This window comes from Melozone crissalis, unplaced genomic scaffold (assembly GCF_028551555.1).
Source record: "Melozone crissalis strain CALT ecotype California unplaced genomic scaffold, PUWL_Pcris_2 ptg000033l_1, whole genome shotgun sequence".
NCBI lineage: Eukaryota > Metazoa > Chordata > Aves > Passeriformes > Passerellidae > Melozone > Melozone crissalis.
In genome coordinates this window covers 11,798,681-11,820,971 of record NW_026535811.1, presented here as the reverse complement: position 1 = coordinate 11,820,971, position 22,291 = coordinate 11,798,681, and the positions used below count along the sequence as shown (strand labels likewise).

Sequence of the window (22,291 nt, the reverse complement as noted above, 5' to 3'; positions counted from 1 at the left end):
CATGCATTCTTAAAGTAAATGTTTTTCAGAAGTGATCTGGATGAGGATAAATCCTCTGGTCTAAAGCTCATATTCAAGGTCACCTGTGATCTCTGTGAAATCCCATATTCCTCCTTTACACCAAGCTCTGAGTGGAAAGAAAGATGCTTAATTTTTTTAAAACTGAAATGAGGCTTTACCTGTAGTGTGAAGATGCATGCATTGTTTCAGATATCTGCATTTTTAATTAAACTCTCCAAGTTTGTCCCAAGTTGGGGCTATTTTCCATCACCCTTTCCCAGCAGTGAGGTCAGACAAGGTGTCCCTCTGATGCTGTGGAGAGCACACATGTCTTGCTAAAAGGGAAGGGGCTGGGGGAGCCTTGATCAAAGCTTATCGGGTATTTGAGTGCCTTTCATTTATTTGCAAGCTGGCTATCAGCCAAAAATGAAATCCCAAACCACTGTGGAGTCACAGCAGAGCCCTGAAATATCATCAGCAAACACCTCAGGGCAACCAGAGATGCTTCAGAAATGAAGGTTGGACCATGCTTTTCATTTCTATGTTGCCATTTGGAATTCTGTGCATAGAAGGGGTTTTTTTCCCCTGAGAGGACAGGGATGATGGAGCTGTTCACAGCACCGAATTTGGAAACTCAAATCCTCCCCAGGTTACAGCAACACCTGTGCTCATGAGATTGGGATTGGAAAGGCACAGAGCTGTGAAATAAATACCAGAGGAGTTGTCCTGGCCCTGGTTTGTTTGCAGTCAAACCCACCCTGAGATGTTCTGTGAACGTTCAGCATGGTGGTGACAAGGGCAGCAATTGATGGGCACCGAGAGATCCATTTTGTTCTGTTGGGTTCTGCTTGGTATCTTAGGGAATTCTCCTTGGAAATGTCATGTCATTGTCACTTGGGGGTTTAAATGCTATGCTAGGTGGTGCTGGACTAAAAGGAGTGTCACCAAAGGGCCTTGAGAAGAATAGAATAAAGAAATGGGGAGATAGAATAAATAATGTGCTAGAATAAAGAAATGGGGAAATGGAATAAATGGTGTGCTAGAATAAAGAAATGGGGAAATACTGGGAGAAAATCTGGGAGAACCACTCTATCCAATCAAAAACAAGAGGCAGGTGAAACCAGACACATTATACATAGACAAAAGTTGCCAAAAGTGCTGGTAGAGTTCCCTAGATCAGTTAAAAGCAGTAAAATTACAGAAATATTTTGAGGGATTATTCAGCATTTGGTACACCTGTGGCTCACAAGTTGAATATGATTTGGTGCAGCTGTGTGTGGAAGCAAGCCCTGGTAGCAGAGGCAGCACTGATCATTCAAAATGAACCCCAAAACTCAAATAACAGCCTGGAGGGTTCCCTGGGAGGTGTTTTCCTGTGCTTTATGCCCAAACTGACTGCTTTGGCAGCACTGAGCAAGGAGATGAGGTACAATTACCATGGATTTACAAGGTAAAATCCTCAGACTAAGGAAAGGAAAAGTAACTCATCCTGCTCTCTGAAAATTCCCAGATCTTAGCTAGAGCTGTTGATGGAAGCAAAAGGATAATTTCAGCAAAGTTCTTGGTGAGTTGTTAATTCTGTACCCAAATCAGGATGAGTCTGAAAAGATCACTGTCATGAAAAAAAAAACAATTATTATAGAAATATTCATTGGCATTATTTCAGTGTTTTAGATTATTCAGCAACACCTGCATGCGGTGCCAGAGCTGCAGTCGGTTCTGTGGGAAACTTTTAAACTTTTAAGTAGCTCGAAAGAAAGGAATCCATATTTGGGCTGGGTTTGAGTGCCAGCCCGGGAGGGAGCAGCTCGCAGCTCCATTGCGGGCACAGGCTGCGATGGTGCTAAGTCATAACTCCTGAGGTGTTACCTTGTATACCACACGCTAATCCGTCTGACACAGTTCTCAGAGGAAATCTATTTCAACACAACCTGCCGGCAGCCTCGCCCAGCAGCTCTTCCTCCCAAAATTGCACAAAGGAGCCGTGAACCCAAAGGCTGCGATGACGCGATTTTCAATTCAGTCATTGTGACGCTGCAGGAAAAGTTACATAAGCCGCTGACGGCTTTTGGAGCGCTTTAGAAAGCGAACATTCAAATTAACCCGTAGCGGAAAAAAAAAATAAAAATAAAACCTTTCCCCGTTCCCTGCGGCGCTCCGCCCGCGGGGCTCGGTGCGGAGCGGCGGCGGCGGCACCAACGCGGCTGGGGACGGGCGGGATGCGCTGGGACGGGGGCGGTGTGGCACCGGAGTGTCACCGGAGTGTCACCGGAGTGTCACCGGAGTGTCACCGGGGCTGGCAGGGCCCTGTTGCGGGGCTGTGTTTCTTGGGGTGTTTGAGGGCTGTGTTTGCGGGGCTGCGCTGTGCGGTGATGTGTGCGGTGATGTGTGGGACTGTGTTTGCGGTGTTGTTTGGGGCTGTTTGGGGCCGTGCTGTGTTTGCGGTGTTGTTTGGGGCTGCGTTTGTGGTGTGTGCTGTGTTTGCGGTGATGCTTTTCGGGCTGCGTTTGGGGCTGTGTTTGCGGGTCTGTGCTGTGTTTGGGGATGTATTTTCAGTGATGTTTCGGGCTGTGTTTGCGGGGCTGTGCAGTGTTTGCGGTGATGTTTGTGGCTGTGTTTGGAGCTGTATTTTCAGGGATGTTTCGGGCTGTGTTTGCGGGTCTGTGCAGTGTTTGGGGTGATGTTTGTGGCTGTGTTTCGGGCTGTATTTTCAGGGATGTTTCGGGCTGTGTTTGCGGGTCTGTGCAGTGTTTGGGGTGATGTTTGGGGCTGTGTTTGGGGCTGTATTTTCAGTGATGTTTCGGGCTGTGTTTGCGGGTCTGTGCAGTGTTTGGGGTGATGTTTGTGGCTGTGTTTGGGGCTGTATTTTCAGGGATGTTTCGGGCTGTGCTTTCGGGGCGGTCTCGCGGGGGCCGTTCCGGGGCGGGGCGGCGCGAGGCAGGTGCGGGGCGGGGGCGCGCGCGCGTGAAGTCACCTCCGCCGTCACGGCGGGCGCCGCCCCCCCTCGCGCGCGCGCTCTTCCCGCGCGGCCCTTTCTGCCTTAAAAGGACAATGGGGCGCGCGCAGCCGGCGGGGCCCGATTGATGAGAAACGGAGCCGTGGGAACCGCGCCTGCGCAGAGCGGCCGAGGGGCGGGGCCGGTGGGCGGGGCGTGGGGGGACTCGCGCCGCCGCCGGGGGCAGAGCGCGGGGAGGCGGGAGCGCGCGCACGGCGGGAGCGCCGCGCTCCGCACGCACGGACGGGACCTGGTGGGCGCAGCGCGGCGGTGAGTGATGGGTGATGCCTTCCCTGCTTGTTGTTCGGGGCTTTTTTTGTTGTTCTGTCTTGTTCGCTCTCGGTAGGTTTCCTTTTTTTTCTTTTTTTTTCCTGGTGGTGTTGGGATTTATTTTTTTTTTCCAGCAGCCGGTGGTTTGCGTTCATTCCAAGTTACTCGCCGAAGCTTGTCCGCGGTTTTTTGCAGCGGCAAAAAGACTTTGCCGCCTTGAAATGCTTTGACACGCGTGCGGCTGCTGCGAGCGGCGCTGCGCCCGGTTTTTCCTTCCATAGTAGAGTTTTAAAGGATGCGCGAGCGGAGAGGAACGCCTCCCGCATTGTTGCGGACCCATCCCTGGAACTCTGACTTCTGCTCCCCATCCCAAAGCACTGTTAAATCTCCAAGTCTTTAGGAGGGAAGAGTAACCACTTCCCCACAATTTGACTCCGAAAGCAGTTCTAAGGTGCGGAGCGGATTGGGAAAGCCGGGCTGTTTGGCGATGCCGGGCTGCAGGGCGCCTTTCCCGGGCCGCGGCTGCCCTGGCTGGCCACGCGGGCGGCCCCGGCGGAGCGGAGCGGGTGCCGCAGGTGCGGCCCCGGCGCGCCCCGCAGCGCACACCTGTAGCGCCCGCTCGAGTTGGTGCCGGCGGCGCGGAGGGGAGGGGACCCGCCGGTGCCGCCATCCGTCCCTCGCCGTGTTTCACGTGGGGAGAGCGGGGCACTCTTATTGTTTCCAGTTATCATTGGTAACTGCGGGGGAGTCCGGGTCCGTGCACGCTGCTCGGGAGCGGGCCGCACGGCCGTGGGCTGGCGGGACACGTGCTGTCGGTCGGTCGCGCAGGTCGCGGCGTGGGGCCTGCCCCGTGCTGCCCCCGGCCCGGAGCGCGGCGTTGCGGGCGTGGGGCCGGTGCGGCGGGCGGCGATGGCGTCCGGCCGCTCTCGTAGCTCGGCGCCGGTGCGAGCGGCTGCCGTTCCTGCCGGCGCCAACAAGTTTTGACTCGGGGCGGCGGAGGGCGGCGGGGCGGGCGGCGTGCCCCCGGCGCGGCACGTAGGCAGCGCCCGGCTGAGGGAAAACAAAGGGCTCGCATGTGCTGCGGGCGGCGCGGCTCCCCGGCGCGCCGGGGCTCAGCGCTGCTCCGCGCCCGGCGGGGCTCGGCCCCGCGCTGCCGGGTGTCCCTGGGGTGACACTTGTCGTGCGCGGGACGGCGTTTTTTAGGGGCTGCCCGCGGTTTTGGAGGAGTTTGGAGGGGCGGTGAAACTTTGGCTGCCGGCGCGCTCCGCACGACTCCGCGCTGCGCGCACGGCGCTGGGGCGGGCAGGGCCCGGCGGCCGCCCCGGGGCTGCTCCGGGGTCCGCCTTGCCCCCGTTACGGCGTGCCCGCGTTGCCGGGAGGTCCGCGACGGCCCTTTGAAGTGAAACTGTTGCCATGTTTGAATTACGTCAGGGCCGAGCCATGAGGAACCGGCGCGGGGCGGGGGGGGGGAGCACGGGGGGCGGCGGGGCACTGCGGCGGAACGGGGCTCCCGGTGCTGGGCGGTGCGGCCGCCGCTCCGTCCCCGCTTCCCGCCGCTGCCCCGGTAGCGCCGCATGGGGCGGCAGCTCCGCGGCCGCGTGGTGGGGCGGCGTTTGCAGCGCGGGGGCCGCCTCGCAGCGCCCACCCCCGCGCCGGGGCTTTCCTCCCTGGCGCGCCGCCTTCCCCTTCCTGCGCTCTTCTCATTTATTTCTGATTTCGCCCGTCTTTCACCGCGTTGAGCGCTCGGCGGGGCCGGGGCCACCCGCGTGTGCGCTCCCGCGGCTCCACCTGACCGGCGGCGCCGCCCGCCAAAGTAGGTCGTGTGCCCCGGGGGGGTCTTTGTTCCCGGCTCCGGCCGCCGGCGCTAACGGGGGAGCGGGGCCGTGCCCGGGGCCACGCGGCGGCCCGAGCTCTGCCTTTTTGGGGCGTTTTTTACGGTTGTTAGTTAGGGTTTGGTGGGGTTTTGTTTTGTTTTAAAGTCGCCGTGTTGCGCCAGGAAAGCGCTCCGCGTGGCGCTCTCACTTTACAGACATAAAAGTTGCCGAGTGCTCCCGTCCCCCCCGTCGGGATGCCGAGGGGGTTTAAAGGGACCTGCCAAACCTGTTGTTTACGCAGCGAGCGGGGCTGGATCCCGCCCGCCCCGGGTCCCCCCCAGCGCCGCTCTCCCGGCGGGAACAACCCCGGTTCATCCTACAAAGAGCCTCGTCCCCGACCGATGGCCCGTCCTTCGGACCTGAACTATTCAATTAACATCGCAATTGCAGAAGCTTGCGCGCCGTGGCTGTGCGGGCAGGGATGCGGGATGCTGCCGAGCCCCAACACGTGTCTGCGCTGCAGCCGGGCCGGCCCCGCGTGGCCGGGGAGCGGCAGGAAGGGCCCAGCGTCCTGCCCTGAGCCCACAGCTCCAACAGCAGCGGCTGTGCCTGGGCACAGCCTGCGATGCTCCTTTTTACTTTGGTTTGGCGCCTAGGAAGGTGGCAGGCTGACACACGCGGGTGTTGCGCTCTTTGGACAGGCGGTCGGTGAGGGTGATGGTTCCTCAGCAAACTCCTTTCCTGCTTGCTTCCAAAGCTGAGGCTGCTCCTGGCAGCCGTGTGCAGGGTGTGTGCACCCCCTTCTCACCAGCCTGCAGGCAGACAGATCCACTGTGTACTTTACAGCTTTTTAAAATTACAGATTGCACAAACTCTGTTCCATAAGTTTCCAGTTCGCTGTCTGTCCCTTTCTGCTGATGCCATGTGGACACTCAGCTCCTTTGGTACACAGGTGAGCTCTAGGTTTCCTGGGATCCGTGGTACCTGGTAGAAAAGCAGCAAGTAGCAAGTCGGGATTTTCAAACACACCCACAGGCATGCAACACCCAGCTCCCACTGAAAGTAGGTGGGATTGAGTGCCAGAGCCTCTGGGAAAAATTCCTCCTCACTTCATTCTCTGAAAGAAGCTAATTGCCGATGTGTTCAGTCTTCCTTTAAGAAGAAAATATCAGTGACTTCTTTGCAGAAGATGTTAAAAAAGCTGATAAATTCACAGAGGCTAAAAATAAAGTTAAAACTGTGACGGTTTGTTGTCTCACTCGTGCTGAACAGCTCTTTCTGTGTTACCTAACTCTGCTTTGCATTGATTCTTAACACCTCTTTTCTTGTACCTCCCTCATAATGACATGAACGACATCCACAGGATCATACTTGACAATCAGCTTCATTCTTGCACCCCCTGTAGCACTTGCTTTTTAGCACAAAGAAGTTGCCAGTGAGCTGGGACTTGAAAGTTGCCCAGGCAGGGCTCCATTTCACAACTCAAGCCTTTGCATTTCTGCAGAATGTGCTCAGTCCAAAGTCCAAGTGAAACGACCAGTAATGCTGCTTAAGGACACGGAAAAGTATCCTCTTTAATGAAGTCACTTCAGTTGTTCTGCCAAATAATTACTGCTCATTTGGTTTAAGTCCCCATCCAGGTATGTTATCCCTTTTAAAAACAACATAAAAGAACCTAGCCAAAAAAAGCTGTTCAGTGTCTCATGATCCGAAGTGGCTGTGATGCTTTTTCAGTAGCAGGTGCTGGCAGACAGCACCATCACAGCTGTGGTGGCTGCACCCAGGTAAGCATCTCAGCCTGAACTCCAGCACAAGTCTGAGAACATCCCAGTTTTCCCTGCTGGGCTCAGGCCGAGCGTGGTGTGAGTTATGCAACAGGAGTTTCAGGCAGGGGGAAGTCATCTTTCAAGGTGCAATGTCTGCAGGTGGGACAGGTTTGGAATTTTTTTTCCCCCTTATGCAAATCTTGCTGATTATTGTTTTCATGCTTTGGCCTATCCCTTGTGGAGCACGAGCCACATGGCAGCTCAGAGGAACACCCAGGTGGCTCAGCCTCAGTTCCCTAAATGAGTTTGGAACTTCCTTCCCAGGGAAGATCCAACAGGTGAGTATGCTTCTTTATGGCTTAACTGCTTCTGCAAATGGAACTAGGAACAGCTTGGGATCCAGCTAGGATCCATGGAGACTCAGACATAGGAAAGAAGTGTCCAATTTGATTTTTGAGACATGCTTAGTAGCTGCTGCTAGGTGCACTGGCTGTGCTGAGATTTCACTTACAACAGTAGCTGTGGGCATCTACCAGCAAAAGAGTGATTTACTTATTTTGTCAGAGGAGAGATTCCTGAAGATGTGGTTTTGACCTTTTCTGGTTTTGCCGAACTCACCAAGTGAAAGCATGCTGTGACATTCAGATGTTCGTGGTAAATGCAGCTTTCCTCCAAGTAAAGTTGTTCTGGGTGGAGAGAGGAAGGAAGGTGCAAGGAAAATCTGAGAATATAGGGAGACAGAAGAGTGTACAATATGCACAGTTCCAAGGTTGTGGTTGTTGGTTATTAGTGCCTCTGTTTTAAACTATAGGGAGAGATGACAGTAAAAAATATTTTTGCAGATACTGAAGTTGCATTTTCAGATTACTCCAATTAGATTGGTCTCTTACCATCCTTGGAGCATTCTGGCTCTGTGCATGTGAAAATGTTCTCTTTTTTTTTTTTTTGAGGGATCCAAACTTCTCTTCCAAGGGTTTTTTGCAGCAGCCTGTGAACTCAGGGGAGGTATGTTTATGTTGAGCCTCTGATACAGATCAGTTCCTCTGCTGATGTACAGTTCTCTGTCTTGCAGTTGATTTGCAGTAGAGGTATTGCAGTTTATTTCAGCAGAGGGACAGGCTCAAGAATTTATTGTGAGATGGGTGACTCTGCCTGTGGCGCCGTGGACAGCTCTGGAAGCATTTTTCATGTGTGTGCATGTGCCTGGGTGTATGCTCCTGCAGAGGCAAAAGCCAGAGCATTATATTCTTTCTATATTAAGGCATCTGTTTAGTTCCCTTTAAAAGAAAGAAAAAAAAAAAAAGGTGTAATTTTGGCCGTGTTTCTTAGTTCCAGTGAAATGCTGTAGGGATGACAATTGTGAGAGTTTTACTTTGACAGGAACCGGCTGCATCCACATATGTAGGGTCGGTGGTGTTTTTCTTTAGCCCAGCTTCGGGGGGGCTGTGCCAAGGCTGTTGTGGACACAAAAAGGGAAATAAAATCCTTGTTCTCCTCTCTGGCAGAGTGCTGGCAGTTCTGGGTGGCACAGAGGGTGAGCGATCCCGGGTCAGAGAGGGGAGATGGGAGGAGAGGAGGATGCTGATACTGTGTGTTTGGATGTAACTCCAGGGAATGTTTCTCGTTCGGCTTTGCAAGAAGCAGGTGAGCGTGTTCGTTCCCACTGGCCTGGTAATTGTGTTGCAAAGGGAGACATGCCTGTCTTCTAGGAATTCCATCCTTCCTATTATAAAAGGTTTTCATTCTTCTTGGGTGATCAGAAAGAATGCAGAAGGAATCTGGAAAAGCGAATGAAAGTGGCTCAGCTTACTTTGAGATCTGAAAGAGTTCAGAAGTTCTTCCCTAACTTGAAAACTTAATGAGCATCTGAAGCAATGCCTCCTTTTAATTTAGATCATCAAATTAAATTTTGCAAAGAAAATTAAGCACCAAATTCTAGTCCTGACAGGCAACAAAAACATGAAACCATTTTCACACACATGCTTCTTTGTACCAGCCTTTCACAAAGGTAATCAGCAGGGTGTGGGGATTTTTTTTTTTTAATTTCCCACTACTTTTTCTCTTCCTGACTTTACTGATCTCTTTTGCAAGAAAAGTTTCTATTTTTGATGCTGCTTTTTCAAAGGTGAGAGGGCAGAATAATGGAGAGAGCACTTTCCTGGAGACTTTTCTGAGTCCATTCAGGTTGCTAAAGCAGTTGTATAAAGCAGAACTTGAGGGAATAGCAACTTCTGCAAGGAGAGGGACACCAGGGAGGGAAGAGGATCACTTTTCCCCTGGCTTGGGGGAATACTGCTTTCCTAGTAGTGCAGGTAAATTTTCATTTCTGCAGAATGACAGATAATGCTCTGCTAAGATTTCTGATTCTTTTTTTGAGATCTCTCACTTCTGTGCAACTGCTGATACATTTTAATAACATGCTTAAATTTGGCAAATAATAACAAAGTTAAATAGCATTAATGGCATGCTTAGCTTTGGCAGAATTATGTTGTGCAATCCTTTTTAACTTCTAGGCAAGTTACTTCGTTTCTACTTGCCATCTTTTTTATCTGTCCCAAATTTTGCATGGTTAAAGTTCCACAGCCAAGATTCAGGTGTTAGGGCAGCTGGCATCCTAACTGCCTGCTTCTAATTCAATATCTAAATTGCAAAGCTTTCAAGTTAAACCTTTTAAATGGCACAGTCATATTTGCTTCTAAGTCCATATTAGCTATTAAGCTCTCCAGCTGACAGAAAATTTAGTGTATAATGGTCAAATGGCAACTGTTTAGGATTAAATGTGTAACTGGACTGATGCCTTCCATTTATAACTGCATTTGGATGCAGTTGTCAGAGAAATCTGTTTAACTTGTGCTTTTGCTGCTAGCTCTTCCCCATTCGGGCATGATGTGTGGTAATGCCATTGCTGACCATTCATCAAGTGGGAAACAGATGGCACTAGTTTCCCTTCTATTGAGGGATGGTGATGAAAGGCTGCTCCTGTGAGAATGGCAGCAATGATGCAAGGCAAAATATTTTCAGCATATAAGTGTTTTCCAGTCTTTGCCAGAACATTGATTGTAAAACATGCATCTTATTCTACACTGGTATAAATACCAGCTGGTGACAGAGATCATCTTATCACTGTCTGGATTCCTAGAAGAAACTTGGTTAGAAGGTAAACTACCTTGTTGATAGTTGTTTCTTGAACACGTAGCAGTCAAGATTTTCCTGCTGCTTAATTTTGGCAGCACGGGTGAACTTTGTGTCTGCAATTAGTCTTTGACTTTGTGAAGGAAAGTACCAGACCACAGATTTAACATTGGAGTAGTCAAACAACATCTAAAACTGCTGTTTGGAAGTTGAAAATTCCCAGGTGAGCACGCTGTTGGATCTCCAGAGGCTTGTTGGGCAATGTCCTCAAGAGTATCTCCCAGAGAAGCACATCAGGTGCTAAGAAACTAAATACTCTGAGTGTTTGCCTAGATACTCTTGTTTATTTTCTTGACAGGCCAGGAATATTTGCCTGCTTTGGCTGTGCATTCATTTGCTGCACATGCAGCAGAGGCTGAGAGTAGTTCTGAGAGTGACCATCCCTCCATGAGTCCATTCAGCAGGTCACTACTTGGATATCTTCTTTTACTTACCAGATGTACTCCTGACCTTCAGGCCATTGCTGTACCAATACAGGGAGCAGTGAATCTCCTGAAAAGCCTGACACCTTTTGGGGTGACTTTGCTGGATATTTGCACAAGTTAACCTGGGGAGGACGTAGCCCTAGGTGAGCTCCCTGTGCTGTAAATGTGAAGAATTCAGCACTTCAAGCCTATGGAAGACAGCATGACCTAGGACAGGAGGGAAGGAAGGATTTATCCTCTCCATCTCTCTCCTAGGCCTGCAGGATCTCCTTGGCATTCAGCTTGAGCAAGTGCCTTGCCATCCACAGGCTCTACAAGTCAAGACAAGCTTTATGGAGAGTTGAGTCTTCCTGAATGTTGGTGCAGTAGTAATTGCATGAGCCACAACCTCAGTGAGCCCCAAGTGGTCTCTGTATGCTGGACTGAAATGCAAACATGCACACTTTCAGCTGGAAACAGGTTCCTTGATGGATTTTGTGTCAGAGTATTAGCCAACAATATTGGATACAATTTTTACTTTTCTCTTGTTCTAAAGAGTCTGGGAAACTGCATGTTTATTTTGCTGTGCTCCTGTACTCTTGATCCTCCCCCCTGGGGTGGGGAGATGTGTTTTCACTGCTGCACAGGACTGGGCCTGGTCCTGGGTGGTTCCCCAGCTTTTGCTGTGGTCCCACAGAGGTGTGCAGGATCTTTTCCTGTTGCACACCATCCCCCTGTCAGTCAGGTGAGCGTGATGCTGGGTATGAACATTCTGTGGAAGCATGTTTCTGAACTCACCTGAACCTCTCTTTCAAAATATTTTATTGCCATAATGATGTGGCAAGTCCTGGCAGTGTAGACACAAGATTTCAGATGATTTTTCTCTGCACTACTGGAGGGTAAAAGGATCACAGCCCTTACCTTTCTGAAGGTGGAAGATTTGGGGACAGATGCCTATGGCACAAATGTTAACCAGTAACCTGAGCTGGGTTTCTGGGACTTGGTACTACCTGGGACTGAGAAGTGATTGAGAGTTCCCTCTCACCACAGTTACTCCTCTCCTGAGCTGCTGGGTCATTCAGGTGTTTGGGGTTTTTTTGTTAGCTTCTTAATGAATTCAGCAGCTTGGCCTTTGTTAAGGAAAGAAAGGAAAATGTGTTTTTTGCATGGCTCCATCCAATTTTAATTTTTTTAAAGCAGTGGGAACCTCTTCTCCTGGAGCTTCCTGCAGCCTGTGCCCTCTCTGAGCCCTTGGTGTGTGGGGAGCAGCAGAGGTGGCTGCTCACCCCTTGCAGCAGGTGGTGGAGGCAAAGCTTGCACCAGGCTCTGTTCAAAGGAGAACATCTTGGAACAGCCCCTGCCTGCATTATGAGATGATGCTGTGTGGCCTGTGAGGACTTGCTGTGTGTCCAGGCCCAGTGCCAGGGGAGCAGCAGCTTTGCTCAGTTGCTGGTTTGGGTTTTTGGGGCGCTGTGGGAACCCTGTTTGCTCTGACTGTGCTCATGGTGTGTCAGACTGTGCCTGGCAGGAGTCTGCACTGGGGAACAGCCAACATAGGGGAGAGCTGGTGTGGTGGGGGGTCATGGTGACTTGAGAAGTTTCTGCCTGGAAAATGGCTCCAGTGTATGATACCTGCTCTGATAGCAAATCCCAGCCTTGGTGTACTGAAAAGAACGGATCAGGAGGGCATTCTCAGCTTTCTGGGCTGGCACTGAGTGTGCAGAGCTGGTGGTTTCAAAGCAACAACCTCCCTGTGACTGGAGTTTTCCATCCTTTTGGCAGGGCATGTGTGGTAGGCGCATGCAGAGCTGTGCCCCAGGGTCCTGCTCCCTGGCCTTTCTTTCCCAGCTCGGTTTCCTTCCCATGGAAAGCAGGGTGGGGGAGGCAGGAGAGCAGAGCATGTGCTGACATGGAGCTGGATGCTCACCCAGGCCCTGAGAACAGAGAGGTGCTCCCGGGTGCTGCAGTGCAGACAGGGCCATTGAGGGCTGGGTGCGACTCCACCCTGCTGTTTTTAGAGCAGCTTTTCAGGTATGTCTGCCCTACAGCCCGGGGGAATGACTGCAGCTCATTTAAAACACTCCTACTCACTCTCAGCAGAGTTTGCCAGGGGTGTTTCCATCCAGCACCGGTGGTGATGAAGTAGCTCAGTGACCCAGAGTTCAGCTGCCAGCTCCTTACCCATGGCTTGGACACACTGCAGCCTCTCCTGCAGCATGCACAGGGCTCTCAGTGGCCAGGTGGGCTGCATTCACACATCTGGGTTGTGCTGCCTCTACATGTGCCCTTGGAGTACATTTCTGCAGTAAATGAGCTCATTATAGGTCCTGCTGGGTATTGCTTAATATTCCAGCTGTTAATTATATAATTTTCTCAACAACTGCATTCTAGGTGCATCTGTTCTTCTGAAGACACATTCGATAAAAAAACTATGCCCTAATCTAGCATAGATTTTTTTTTTCTTTCATTATCTAACAGTGATAATTAACACCAGTTTCTGTTTGTTTTCACAGGGCACAGCTGGGAGGGAAAGATGTTTGGCTTTCACAAACCGAAGATGTACCGGAGTATCGAGGGCTGCTGTATTTGCAGGGCTAAGTCTTCCAGTTCTCGCTTCACTGACAGCAAACGTTATGAAAAGGATTTCCAGAATTGTTTTGGGTAAGATTCCCACCTTGGTCAGCAGTTTTGGCATTGATCTCTGAGCTGCAAACCTGATGTAGTGTCCTTCTTGCTCTGAAAGATTAGATGCGTAAATAAACACCTACATAAACTAATGAAGTCTACACACCCATGGGGGCTTTCTGTGGCTCTGAAAATTCAAGAATGTTAGATTACACTTGATGAGTAAATATTTAGCAGTTTCAGCAGGGTTTATGCAGAGTACCATGTTACAAATATTGGTGTCTTTGTTCAAATAGGACATAGCAATGTGTTATTAAAACTTCTCGTTGGAAAACCACTCTCTTGGAAAGTGATTAGCTTTCCAGTTAAGTAATGTTACTTGAAAGCACTGGTAAATAAAATCGAGATTTCTTGTACCAGTTATTGTGAGCTCTCAAATTTTTGGGATACTTTTGAAGAGCTTCGAAATTTTGTATCAAATTTACAAATTTTCCCCACTTCTTCTAGAAACACTCTTTTCATGAACTTTAGTAGTGAACTTTAGAGAGCTTTGTATTTACCTTGGATTTTTGTACACAAGTCTGGTGCTGGCAGTTTTCCTTATCATATTTCTTCACTACTGTCCTTGGCAGGCAAAGGCTGTGTGCAGATCCATTGCTTTTTTTTTGGTGGTTGTTGTTTTTAACTGCAGCAAAGCAATTTGCAGTTTACCAGGACCACTGATGTTGTGCTATCTGAAACATGTTTGCCAAGGTAAAAATGCAGACTGGGCAAATAATGGCTTTCTGAGCCTGCCTCATTCATCTATAAATGATCCAAAATCTTCCTATTTAATTGGCTGAAAAGTCCTGCAGTGTTTCGCTGTTATATTTCTTTTAGCATGGATTAGCAGTAGGGATGGTTCCTGAGGAAAACTTGTTAGAGGGAGCAAGTATTGCTGTCATTCCAGCGAGTGCTGTTTCTGAAATCTTATCCTGTGCTCGTGTGGGAGTGTGTTAGGTGATGTTTGTTACTCATCCTTGAAGCTCTGTGGGAAAGTGAAGACCTGAGCAAGCTTTTGATGTTTGTTCCCAAGTGTGCGTTTGAATAACATGATTATTCCTCCTGCTCCAAACTTAACCAATCCACTGCAGTTGTGTCTTGGTTTTGGGGGAAAAGATTCCAAAACCTGCAGGTGATGGGACTGTTGTGTTCAGTGCTCCTCTGGAAGCAGATTGTGACACCTTTTTATTTCTGTGTGGAAGAGCGCTTTCTGAAAGTGAGACCTGGTCTTTAAATGACACTATTTGAGCATCCCAGATGAAGTGTAATGTCAGAAAAACAGAATTTCAGAACCCTTCTTACTCATCAGTTTTTATACTTCTTGCTGGTAGCAAGTGGGGTGTGCTTTTATTAACTGTTTCTAAGTGATCTTTGCTTTTGTTTTTGCCAGGCTCCACGAGGCTCGCTCGGGAGATATTTGCAATGCCTGTGTTCTTTTGGTGAAAAGATGGAAAAAATTACCAGCAGGATCCAAAAAAAACTGGAATCACGTTAGTAATTTCTTTCTCTTCTGCCCCAAAACTAACTCTTTCTAGAGAGGAGAGGTGCTGGTAGGGGTTTGGGGTTTGCTGTTTCACCCACACTCTCCCTTCCCACCCTCAGCATCTCTAAATCCTTCCTGGAGTATTTACTACTGTGGGGCTCCTGCAAATGGTGATTATGCAAGCCTGAGATGCAGTCACAGACCAACTTGCCTTGTAATTCCTTGTTTTCAGAAGCTCTTAACTTCATCCAAAAGTCTCTTATGACATTAAAAAAAAAACAAAAAACAAATCAGGTTTGGCCTTTATCCAAAATTGTTTGGGTTTTCTTTTTCCCAAACAAAGTGACTTGCTCAAGCAACACATTAATCAATCTCATTTAATCAGATGATTACACTGACTAATAATCTTGCAGCTATTTTCACTCATATATTCTGTTTTGATATGTCTAATTCAATTCAGGCCTAAGGCTGGGAGGATGATCAGGATTCCTTGTGTATATAATAATCTTTATCCAGGATGCCTTGATAGTAATGGGAGCCATAACTATTGCTATTACTACCACTGGCTTTACTCAAAAGTTAAATTTATGACTAAAAAAAAACCCCAAAAAACCAAAGAGCAAATGCTTGGCAGACACTCTTAACTGGACCTGTATTAGCATAAACAATTATTTGGTTCTAAACTGAATGTGTTAAAATGGGAAGTTAGCAAAAGTAGAACCAAATGTGTTTTTTAAACGAGTTTGCTGTGTTTTCCTGCAGGGATTTAGCCAGATTTAAATGAAACAGGAGAGTGTCAGTGCACAGAACAGCCTTGGGTTAACTCAGGGAGTTCAGAACACCTTCTGCTAAGTCAGTGCCTGTGTCTTGACTGTGGCAATACCTGAGCATGATGCACACATACTCAGACATGCATTTTCTCTGTCCCAGGTGGTGGATGCCAGGGCTGGACCCAGCCTTAAAACAACATTGAAACCAAAGAAAATGAAAACCCTCTCTGGAAGCAGAATAAAGAGCAATCAAATCAGCAAACTGCAGAAGGAATTCAAGCGGCACAGTAAGTGGATCCAGAGGGATTCTGGCAGCAAACTTCAGCCTCCCCTAACACAGCTCACTGTGAACTGGCCAAGCTGAATCACTGCCTGGGTCTGGTTGTGTGCACTCCCACGTTTGGGCTCTCCCTGTTTTCACAGCCTCTGATCCTCTGAGAGTTTTGGGAGGGTGTGGAATGAGAAGGAAGAGCTTGTGTGCAGGGTGGGCTGCAAGACAGGTGGGGAAGTGGCAATGGGGTGTGAGGAGTCTGGGTTGAAAGTGCAGGCAGTAGCTTATATCTCACACTTAAATGACATGTCCCTAGAAAGAACATTTTGGGCAAAGATCTCATTGAAACTGAAGCTGGAAGAGGCTTCTCCCTGCTTTCAGTAATGTGCTGTGGCCGTTTTCAGCTATCTTTTCCCAAAAAACATTGCAGTATTTTTCTTCCATACATACTTTTAAACATGGATTTACCCCCCCACCCCTTAAATTCCTACCATGTTTTCTTACACCTTCCTCTGCCAGTCTCAGTGATTTCTTTCCAGTAGTACAAGGACTCTCCGAAGAGATTCATAGCTTTGGATTCATAGCTTTCCAACAAAACCATCTGCCAGTTATGCTCTAAATGTGTGTCAGTACTTAAGGCTTTTCTCCTAAAGCAAACCTTCCAGCTTCTTCACTGTTGCTGACCTGGTCTCTCTCTCTTTCAATTATCCTGCCTAGTCAGAAGGAGAAGTCTCCAAAGAATCAGTAAAGGCCCTGACCCAATGAGCTTTTATCTCCTCATTCAAGGCACTGCAGTTAATTTCATTTTGTCACTGTGGGTACCAGAGATGGCAGCTGTAAGGTGGGAGAGCAGACAATGTTAAGGTGTGTCTGCACTGGGTCTGTAGTACCTGGTAAAAGGTAAAGGGCAAAAGCTCAATACTACCTAACACATAATGAGACTATATATATAAAATGGACTGTTGGGAAGAGCTTTGCAGCACTTTACCTGAAAGGATGAGAAAGTCTGGAGCACAGATCTTCACTGTCTTGAGGGATCTCCCAGTGATTTCAGAGCGTGGCTAGGTTTGAGAGCCAGAAACTGAAGCCTGATCCTGAACCTCTTTCCAATCCATCATGTACAAGGACTCCTTCCACTTCTTAAGGCTCTTTGACAAATCCTGACACTCTCTGTGCTGAAACAGGCTGGAGCAAGTGAAATAAATGCATTGTCATTGATAGGTTTTCTCATTAATTAAAGCACCCCTGTGCCTCTGCTCCCAGTCCACAGGTCAGGAGGAGGGTAAATTGTTGGATGCATGTCCTGATCGTTGCATTTCCTCTTTGCCCTGCAGATTCTGATGCCCACAGCACAACTTCAAGTGCCTCCCCAGCTCAGTCGCCCTGTTACAGCAACCAGTCGGACGAGGGCTCGGACACGGAGCTGAGCGCCGGGGCCAGCAGGACCCCCGTGTTCTCCTTCCTAGATCTCACCTACTGGAAAAGGTAAAAAGCACCAGAACCTGCCCTCTGTGCAGGCAGCAGGCTCACTTTGCATGCATGCTGCTTGATTCTGCCTCTTCATCCTGGTATAAGGATATCATTTACAACACCTGTCTGTTCATGCTTGGAAAGAAATGCCTTGTGTTTAAGGCATTTTCCTCTGTCTCCCTTCAGTTCCCTAAACATTAAAACAGTTGCTGGGAAATATTTTTGCTGGTTTTGGGAATAGCAGATTATATTCCTGTCTGTCATTATCTCTTCTTAAAACTATGCCCTGTAGATATGATGTGTTGCTACATACAGGACTGCTCCCAGCTTGCCAGCAAAACACAGCATTTGATTTGGTTGACCTGTGATGGTAGTCATTTGGAAAAAAAAAAAAAAGAACAACAAAATTCTGGAGTGGGAGGAAAACCACAAGGTTTTCTGGGAGCTGATGAGCTTGTTATCTTTTATTGCATGTTGTGACACAGTAATCCCTTGTTTAGCTAATTGCTCAGTTGGAATTGTTGTGACTTTGCTGCCTCCTCTCAAATAATATTTGCAAGTGCATTGTAGCCAAGGTTAGTTCAGACCAAATGGTTGTGTCTGAAACTTCTCTGGGAAGCAAAGTTGGAGACTTGGTTTTTGTATAGACATGTTTATATTTTTCTTTTTTTCTTTGGTTTTTTTTTCTTTTTTTTTTTTTTTTTTTTTCCCCAAAGAGCTGTTGTGGATTTAGACACCGACCTGTTTTCTGTTTGTGAGAAGTCTTTTTGCCCCTGTCCTCTGGGCTGGAGGCTCAATAAAGTAGTGTCTGGGGTCAGACTTGCTTTTTTGCATGTTTGTGAATTCTGTATATTCTAAACAAAGTATCTGTCTCCCTGCCATTTCTTCCAGGCAAAAGGTCTGCTGTGGAATTATTTACAAAGGGCGTTTTGGGGAAGTCCTCATAGACACTCATCTCTTCAAACCTTGTTGTAGCAATAAAAAGTCTGCCACTGAAAAGCCAGAACAAGAAGGACCCCAATCTCCAGCAATCTCCACCCAAGAGGAATGGTGACTTCCTTGGATAGCTGCAGAAGGTTATACAGATCCTCTTATTCTCTGGAAAAATACTAGAAAAGTGACTGTTCACTTTGGACACCTGCTATGCTGCCAAAAGACTATTCCCTGGAACTGTTTTGGGTTTTACTGCTACGATTCCACAAACTCTGAAGCCAGTTTGTATCCTTTCAGAAAGACTGTACATAATATTTAAGATGCTATGGAACACTTGGCAAAGCTGAATGCTGCTGCAAGGTTGTCTAATTTTCCCCCACACTCACTTCCCAAGTGAATATGAGGATGGGGTTTGTATATTAAAGTATATGTAGTTCATGTTTCTGTACTGAAAGAAGCAGTGGTTGTAAACCTTTTGGTTTTGGTTTTTATTATTTCTTTAAAAGTTGGTTGGCAAACTTCCTAAATTCCCAAGAAAATATTTCATTCTTAGACATGTATGAGTCAATAAGATGAATTAATACATAGAAATGTTCTAAGTCACCTCTCTAGTTATATAAATATATATTTTTAAAGGTGTGGCGATTTCACCCTGTACTACTGACATAACAAAGACAAATATTTCATCCCTCCCATGTGCACAGACTGGTAATCTGCAGACATCTCTCCTTCAAGTGTAGCTATCTGAGAAGGCCTCCAGCATAAAAGTGCTCTTGAGAAGGGGTGGGAGAGCTCCCCACCTTAGCCAAGGGCTAAGACTTACCTAAGAACTGAACATAGCAAAATGGGAGGTTACTTCTTTTAAACCAGCACCAGGCACCCTGAGCTTGGTGTAGTAACTCCTGGTGGTTAGAGATGGACCAAGAAACCCCTTGATGGCCAAGTCAGGTGTAGTTGGCAGCCCAAACTGAGTAACTGCTCTCTGTAGGACCAGTGCAGCTGAAATGTGACCACAAACAAGACTCCTCCTGGTTTTGGACCTGACAAAGAACCAAACCCCTTGCTAAGCAAATTAGGCTCTGGTCCACGGACGTAATCTGGTTGCAGCCTGGGGTTTGGATTCACAATAACTGTTTTGAAACCCTTCCCCTGCAGTGCTTCTCTGTGTTTGGGTTTTGTTGGTTTTTGTTGGGTTTTTTTTTTTTTTCCCATTTGTTTGTTTAAGCAACTGCCAGGTCAACACATTTGTGAATACTGAATCTGAAAAGTCCTGCTAAGAATGGTGCTGTGCTGAATCAAGGCAGCAGCTCTGTTTGCATATGTGATCAAAAGATAATCTGCACAGATTCCCAGACGAGCTCATGTGCAAATCGTTGTGACACTCCTTCAAACTCTGCTTTGCCTCTAGGGTGGAAGCAGCTTCCTGGAAGATTGTGCTGCAGTTTTAGCTCCCAGTTGCTTCGTGTTCCTTTTATGAAGGTTTTGCTTGTGTGAGTTGGGAATTCTGCTTTTTGTTTGGTTGGTTTTTTTCCTGGTTTTAGAGGGAGGGAGGATTGTTTTTTACTATTACTCTTTTGGGATATCCTACAATGGATTGCTACATGGTGTGATTCTTGTGGTGTCCTGAGTAGGGCCAGGAGTTGGAGTTGGTCCTGATGGGTCCCTCAACTCAGTATATTCTATGATTCTAAGCTTTCCTTTTTTGTGAGAGTCATTGGCATAATACTGTGGTGGGTAGGGTTTAGGACTGGATTTCCATGTAGTCTCGGTTCCTGAAACAGGAATACTTAGCAAATTAAAATATAGATAGGGAAAGATATGCAGGTTATAAGAGGAGCCTCTACCCTCAAAGCTTTTTTTTTTTCTTTCTTTTTTCCTCTCCTGTTGGGTCAGCCAGTCTCTGGAGAGAAAGAAAATCAGGGGAAACAGGGCTTTGACTTATCACAGCCTTACAGCTTAGAGCTTTCCTTGGACTCATTTTGCTTTTCCTAAACTCTGGGGCTCTTAAGGGAGGACAAAGCTGCTTACCTTGCTTTTATTCTCAACCAAATAGAATCGTTCAGGTTGGAAAAGACCGAAGCCCATTGAGTCCAGCCATAGCTACAATGGATACTTGATTGTATAAAGGCATAACTAGGTTGGTCATGTCTATTAAGGGCTTGAGCAAGAGTCCTCGCTGTGTTTGCAGACACCTACTTCATGTGAATTTGTGTTTTCAGCATCAGTAATTCTGTACACCTCAGAAGGCTGCAGTGTTGGTGGTAGGATGTGCTCTGATACGGATCATCTCTTCTGTATTTATTTATTTATTGCTGGATTTCAACCGCCAACTGCTTCCCCTACTCCCTCCCACCTCTTCCATTCCCAGTAGTAATGCAAAATGAGTAGTCATGCACTTTGTATTAATGTATTAGAAATCTATGGAACCTGTTTTGTACTTTTATACTGTTCAGACACTTGTAATCCAAACTTTGTTTTTACTAGGGTTATGAATAAATTTAGTCTTATTTAGAAAATAAGCAACATCTCATGTGTTTATTTCAGCTCTGTTCTTCTGTTAATTAGATTTAGTGTTGGAGCCAGCCCAGGCAATGTTTCTATTTGAACAAGACCAAGCCTTTTTTTTGAGGGGGTGTGAGGTAATTCCCTTCCTATTTAGTTTGGAAAGAGGAGCAGAGCAAGGGAAGGAGGTGGTGTTTGTTATGACAGACAGCTGTCTCAGGGCAGAGTCACAGAACTTTCCCCTGGCACTGTGTGTCAGGCATTCCCTTACTGGCAGTGGGTGGTGCTGGCATTCCATTTGTGTTCCCAGGGGCCCTGCTCTCTGTCTAGCTCACCAAAGCATTCATCAAAGGCCAGCTGAAGTAACAGCGCTGAAGGGCTGGTGCTGACAGCATTTGGAAACATCCCTTTCCAAATCCAGAGGAGTTGTGGAAGAGACTTGTGCTGCTCTGTTGAAGCTGGAGCCTGGTGTGTGTCCCTTCCCACAGCAGGCATGGGCAGCTGGAGGAGCTCCAGCAGACTGGTGGGAGCAAGGTCTCTGGGAGGAGCTGTCAGGGAGTAACTGAGTTTAGAAGATAATGGGGAAAACATTGCAACCTTAAGCACAATGGCTTGTTGCAAGAGGCTACTTTGGACTTCGTTGGAGATGCTGATTTATTCCTGCTGATGTGCTGGCTGTTTTTTTACAAATTTAGAATGATGATACTCAGAGATAGATGTAGAAGTCATTTCAGAAAGCTCTGCATAGACTGCCAGATTGTGAGACAATAGCATCTGGTTTTGACATACTTGCACTATCTGTTGTAGATGCCTACACATACCTTGGGCACTATTGAGTTCACCTAAAATGTAAAGTCCATGTGAACTCACTGAAGAGAAGCAGATGCACCAAAAGGTGGTTTAAAGCAGGTTGCCTACTGTGTAACTCATTATTTGCAACTTTCCACCCTGTATCAAACAATTGGTTCCTTTTCTCCCTCTCCCTTAGGCTGCTGCTGCACACCTGTGACTGCAGCTACCATCAGGAGGTTACTGAGGACATCTGTGCTGATGGATAGAGGGATTGTGGGGCAGAAAACCCAACAGGGTTTCAGCTGTGGAGGAGGAAGCTCCTCTGGGAACACTGGGGAGGCATCTTCAGAGCAATGGGAAAAAAAATCCTGGGTGTAAACCCTCTTGTGTTTCACCTGGGTCAGCTGTCACAATGACAAGTGTGGCATTGCTCAAATACTTCACAGTGCGTGCACTATAAAAGTGCTTTGCAGAGGATTGTATTGAAAGATGAGAAAAGAACAGCATGGGACAAGAAGGTATTTTGTTAGAGGTCACCAGTGGACCATGATTTCCAAGCCTGAGCTGGGCATCCAATGCTGCTGCTGCTGAAGCATGCAATGGCAAAGTCTCTTTGCTTTTTGTGGTGCTGCATGAAGGGTAATTTTATTCTGATTTGTACAGTTTTGAAGTCTCTGTAACTTCTACAACACTGAACCTGAGACATGCTTTCTGAGCAGATGACTGGGTCCCATCCAATCCCAGTGACCAAAAAGTTACAGCTCTTCTGAAGTCATATAAAATGTTCATTTGAATATAATGTATGAAAAAGGGAAAGTAAATGGTTCTTGTACCTAATGTAATTTTTTTATGTTCAGATCAGGGGTAAGAGCAGTCTCACATGTATTCTGCAGACCTGGTCCTGCAAATGTCAACGTCAGAGACACAACTAGCTCCTTTTTGGCTTTAGTTTTCTGTCTCGT

At 47.7% G+C, this 22,291-nt stretch overlaps 1 protein-coding gene across 2 annotated transcripts; it reads left to right on the top strand.

The window, feature by feature from the left end:
• Nucleotides 1-3,243: 3,243 nt before the first annotated feature.
• Nucleotides 3,244-20,515, top strand: SINHCAF (SIN3-HDAC complex associated factor). Of its 2 annotated transcripts, none has more exons than XM_054281952.1 (6): nt 3,244-3,265; nt 12,955-13,102; nt 14,499-14,598; nt 15,522-15,648; nt 16,967-17,117; nt 17,994-20,515. In XM_054281952.1, exons 2-6 carry the CDS (start codon nt 12,975-12,977, stop codon nt 18,154-18,156), a joined length of 669 nt encoding a protein of 222 aa, XP_054137927.1. In that variant the 5' UTR covers nt 3,244-3,265; nt 12,955-12,974; the 3' UTR covers nt 18,157-20,515. The 2 variants fall into 2 exon arrangements, with proteins under 2 accessions (XP_054137927.1, XP_054137926.1); XM_054281951.1 differs by lacking the exon at nt 3,244-3,265 and adding an exon at nt 8,322-8,489.
• The last annotated feature ends 1,776 nt before the right edge of the window (nt 20,516-22,291 follow it).

Coding starts and splice junctions, on each gene's coding strand:
- SINHCAF (XM_054281951.1), top strand. CDS start 8,408: ATGGGAGGAGAGGAGGATGCTGATACTGTGTGTTTGGATGTAACTCCA. Junction 8,490..12,954: donor TTCGGCTTTGCAAGAAGCAG/GTGAGCGTGTTC, acceptor TTGTTTTCACAG/GGCACAGCTGGGAGGGAAAG. Junction 17,118..17,993: donor GATCTCACCTACTGGAAAAG/GTAAAAAGCACC, acceptor CATTTCTTCCAG/GCAAAAGGTCTGCTGTGGAA.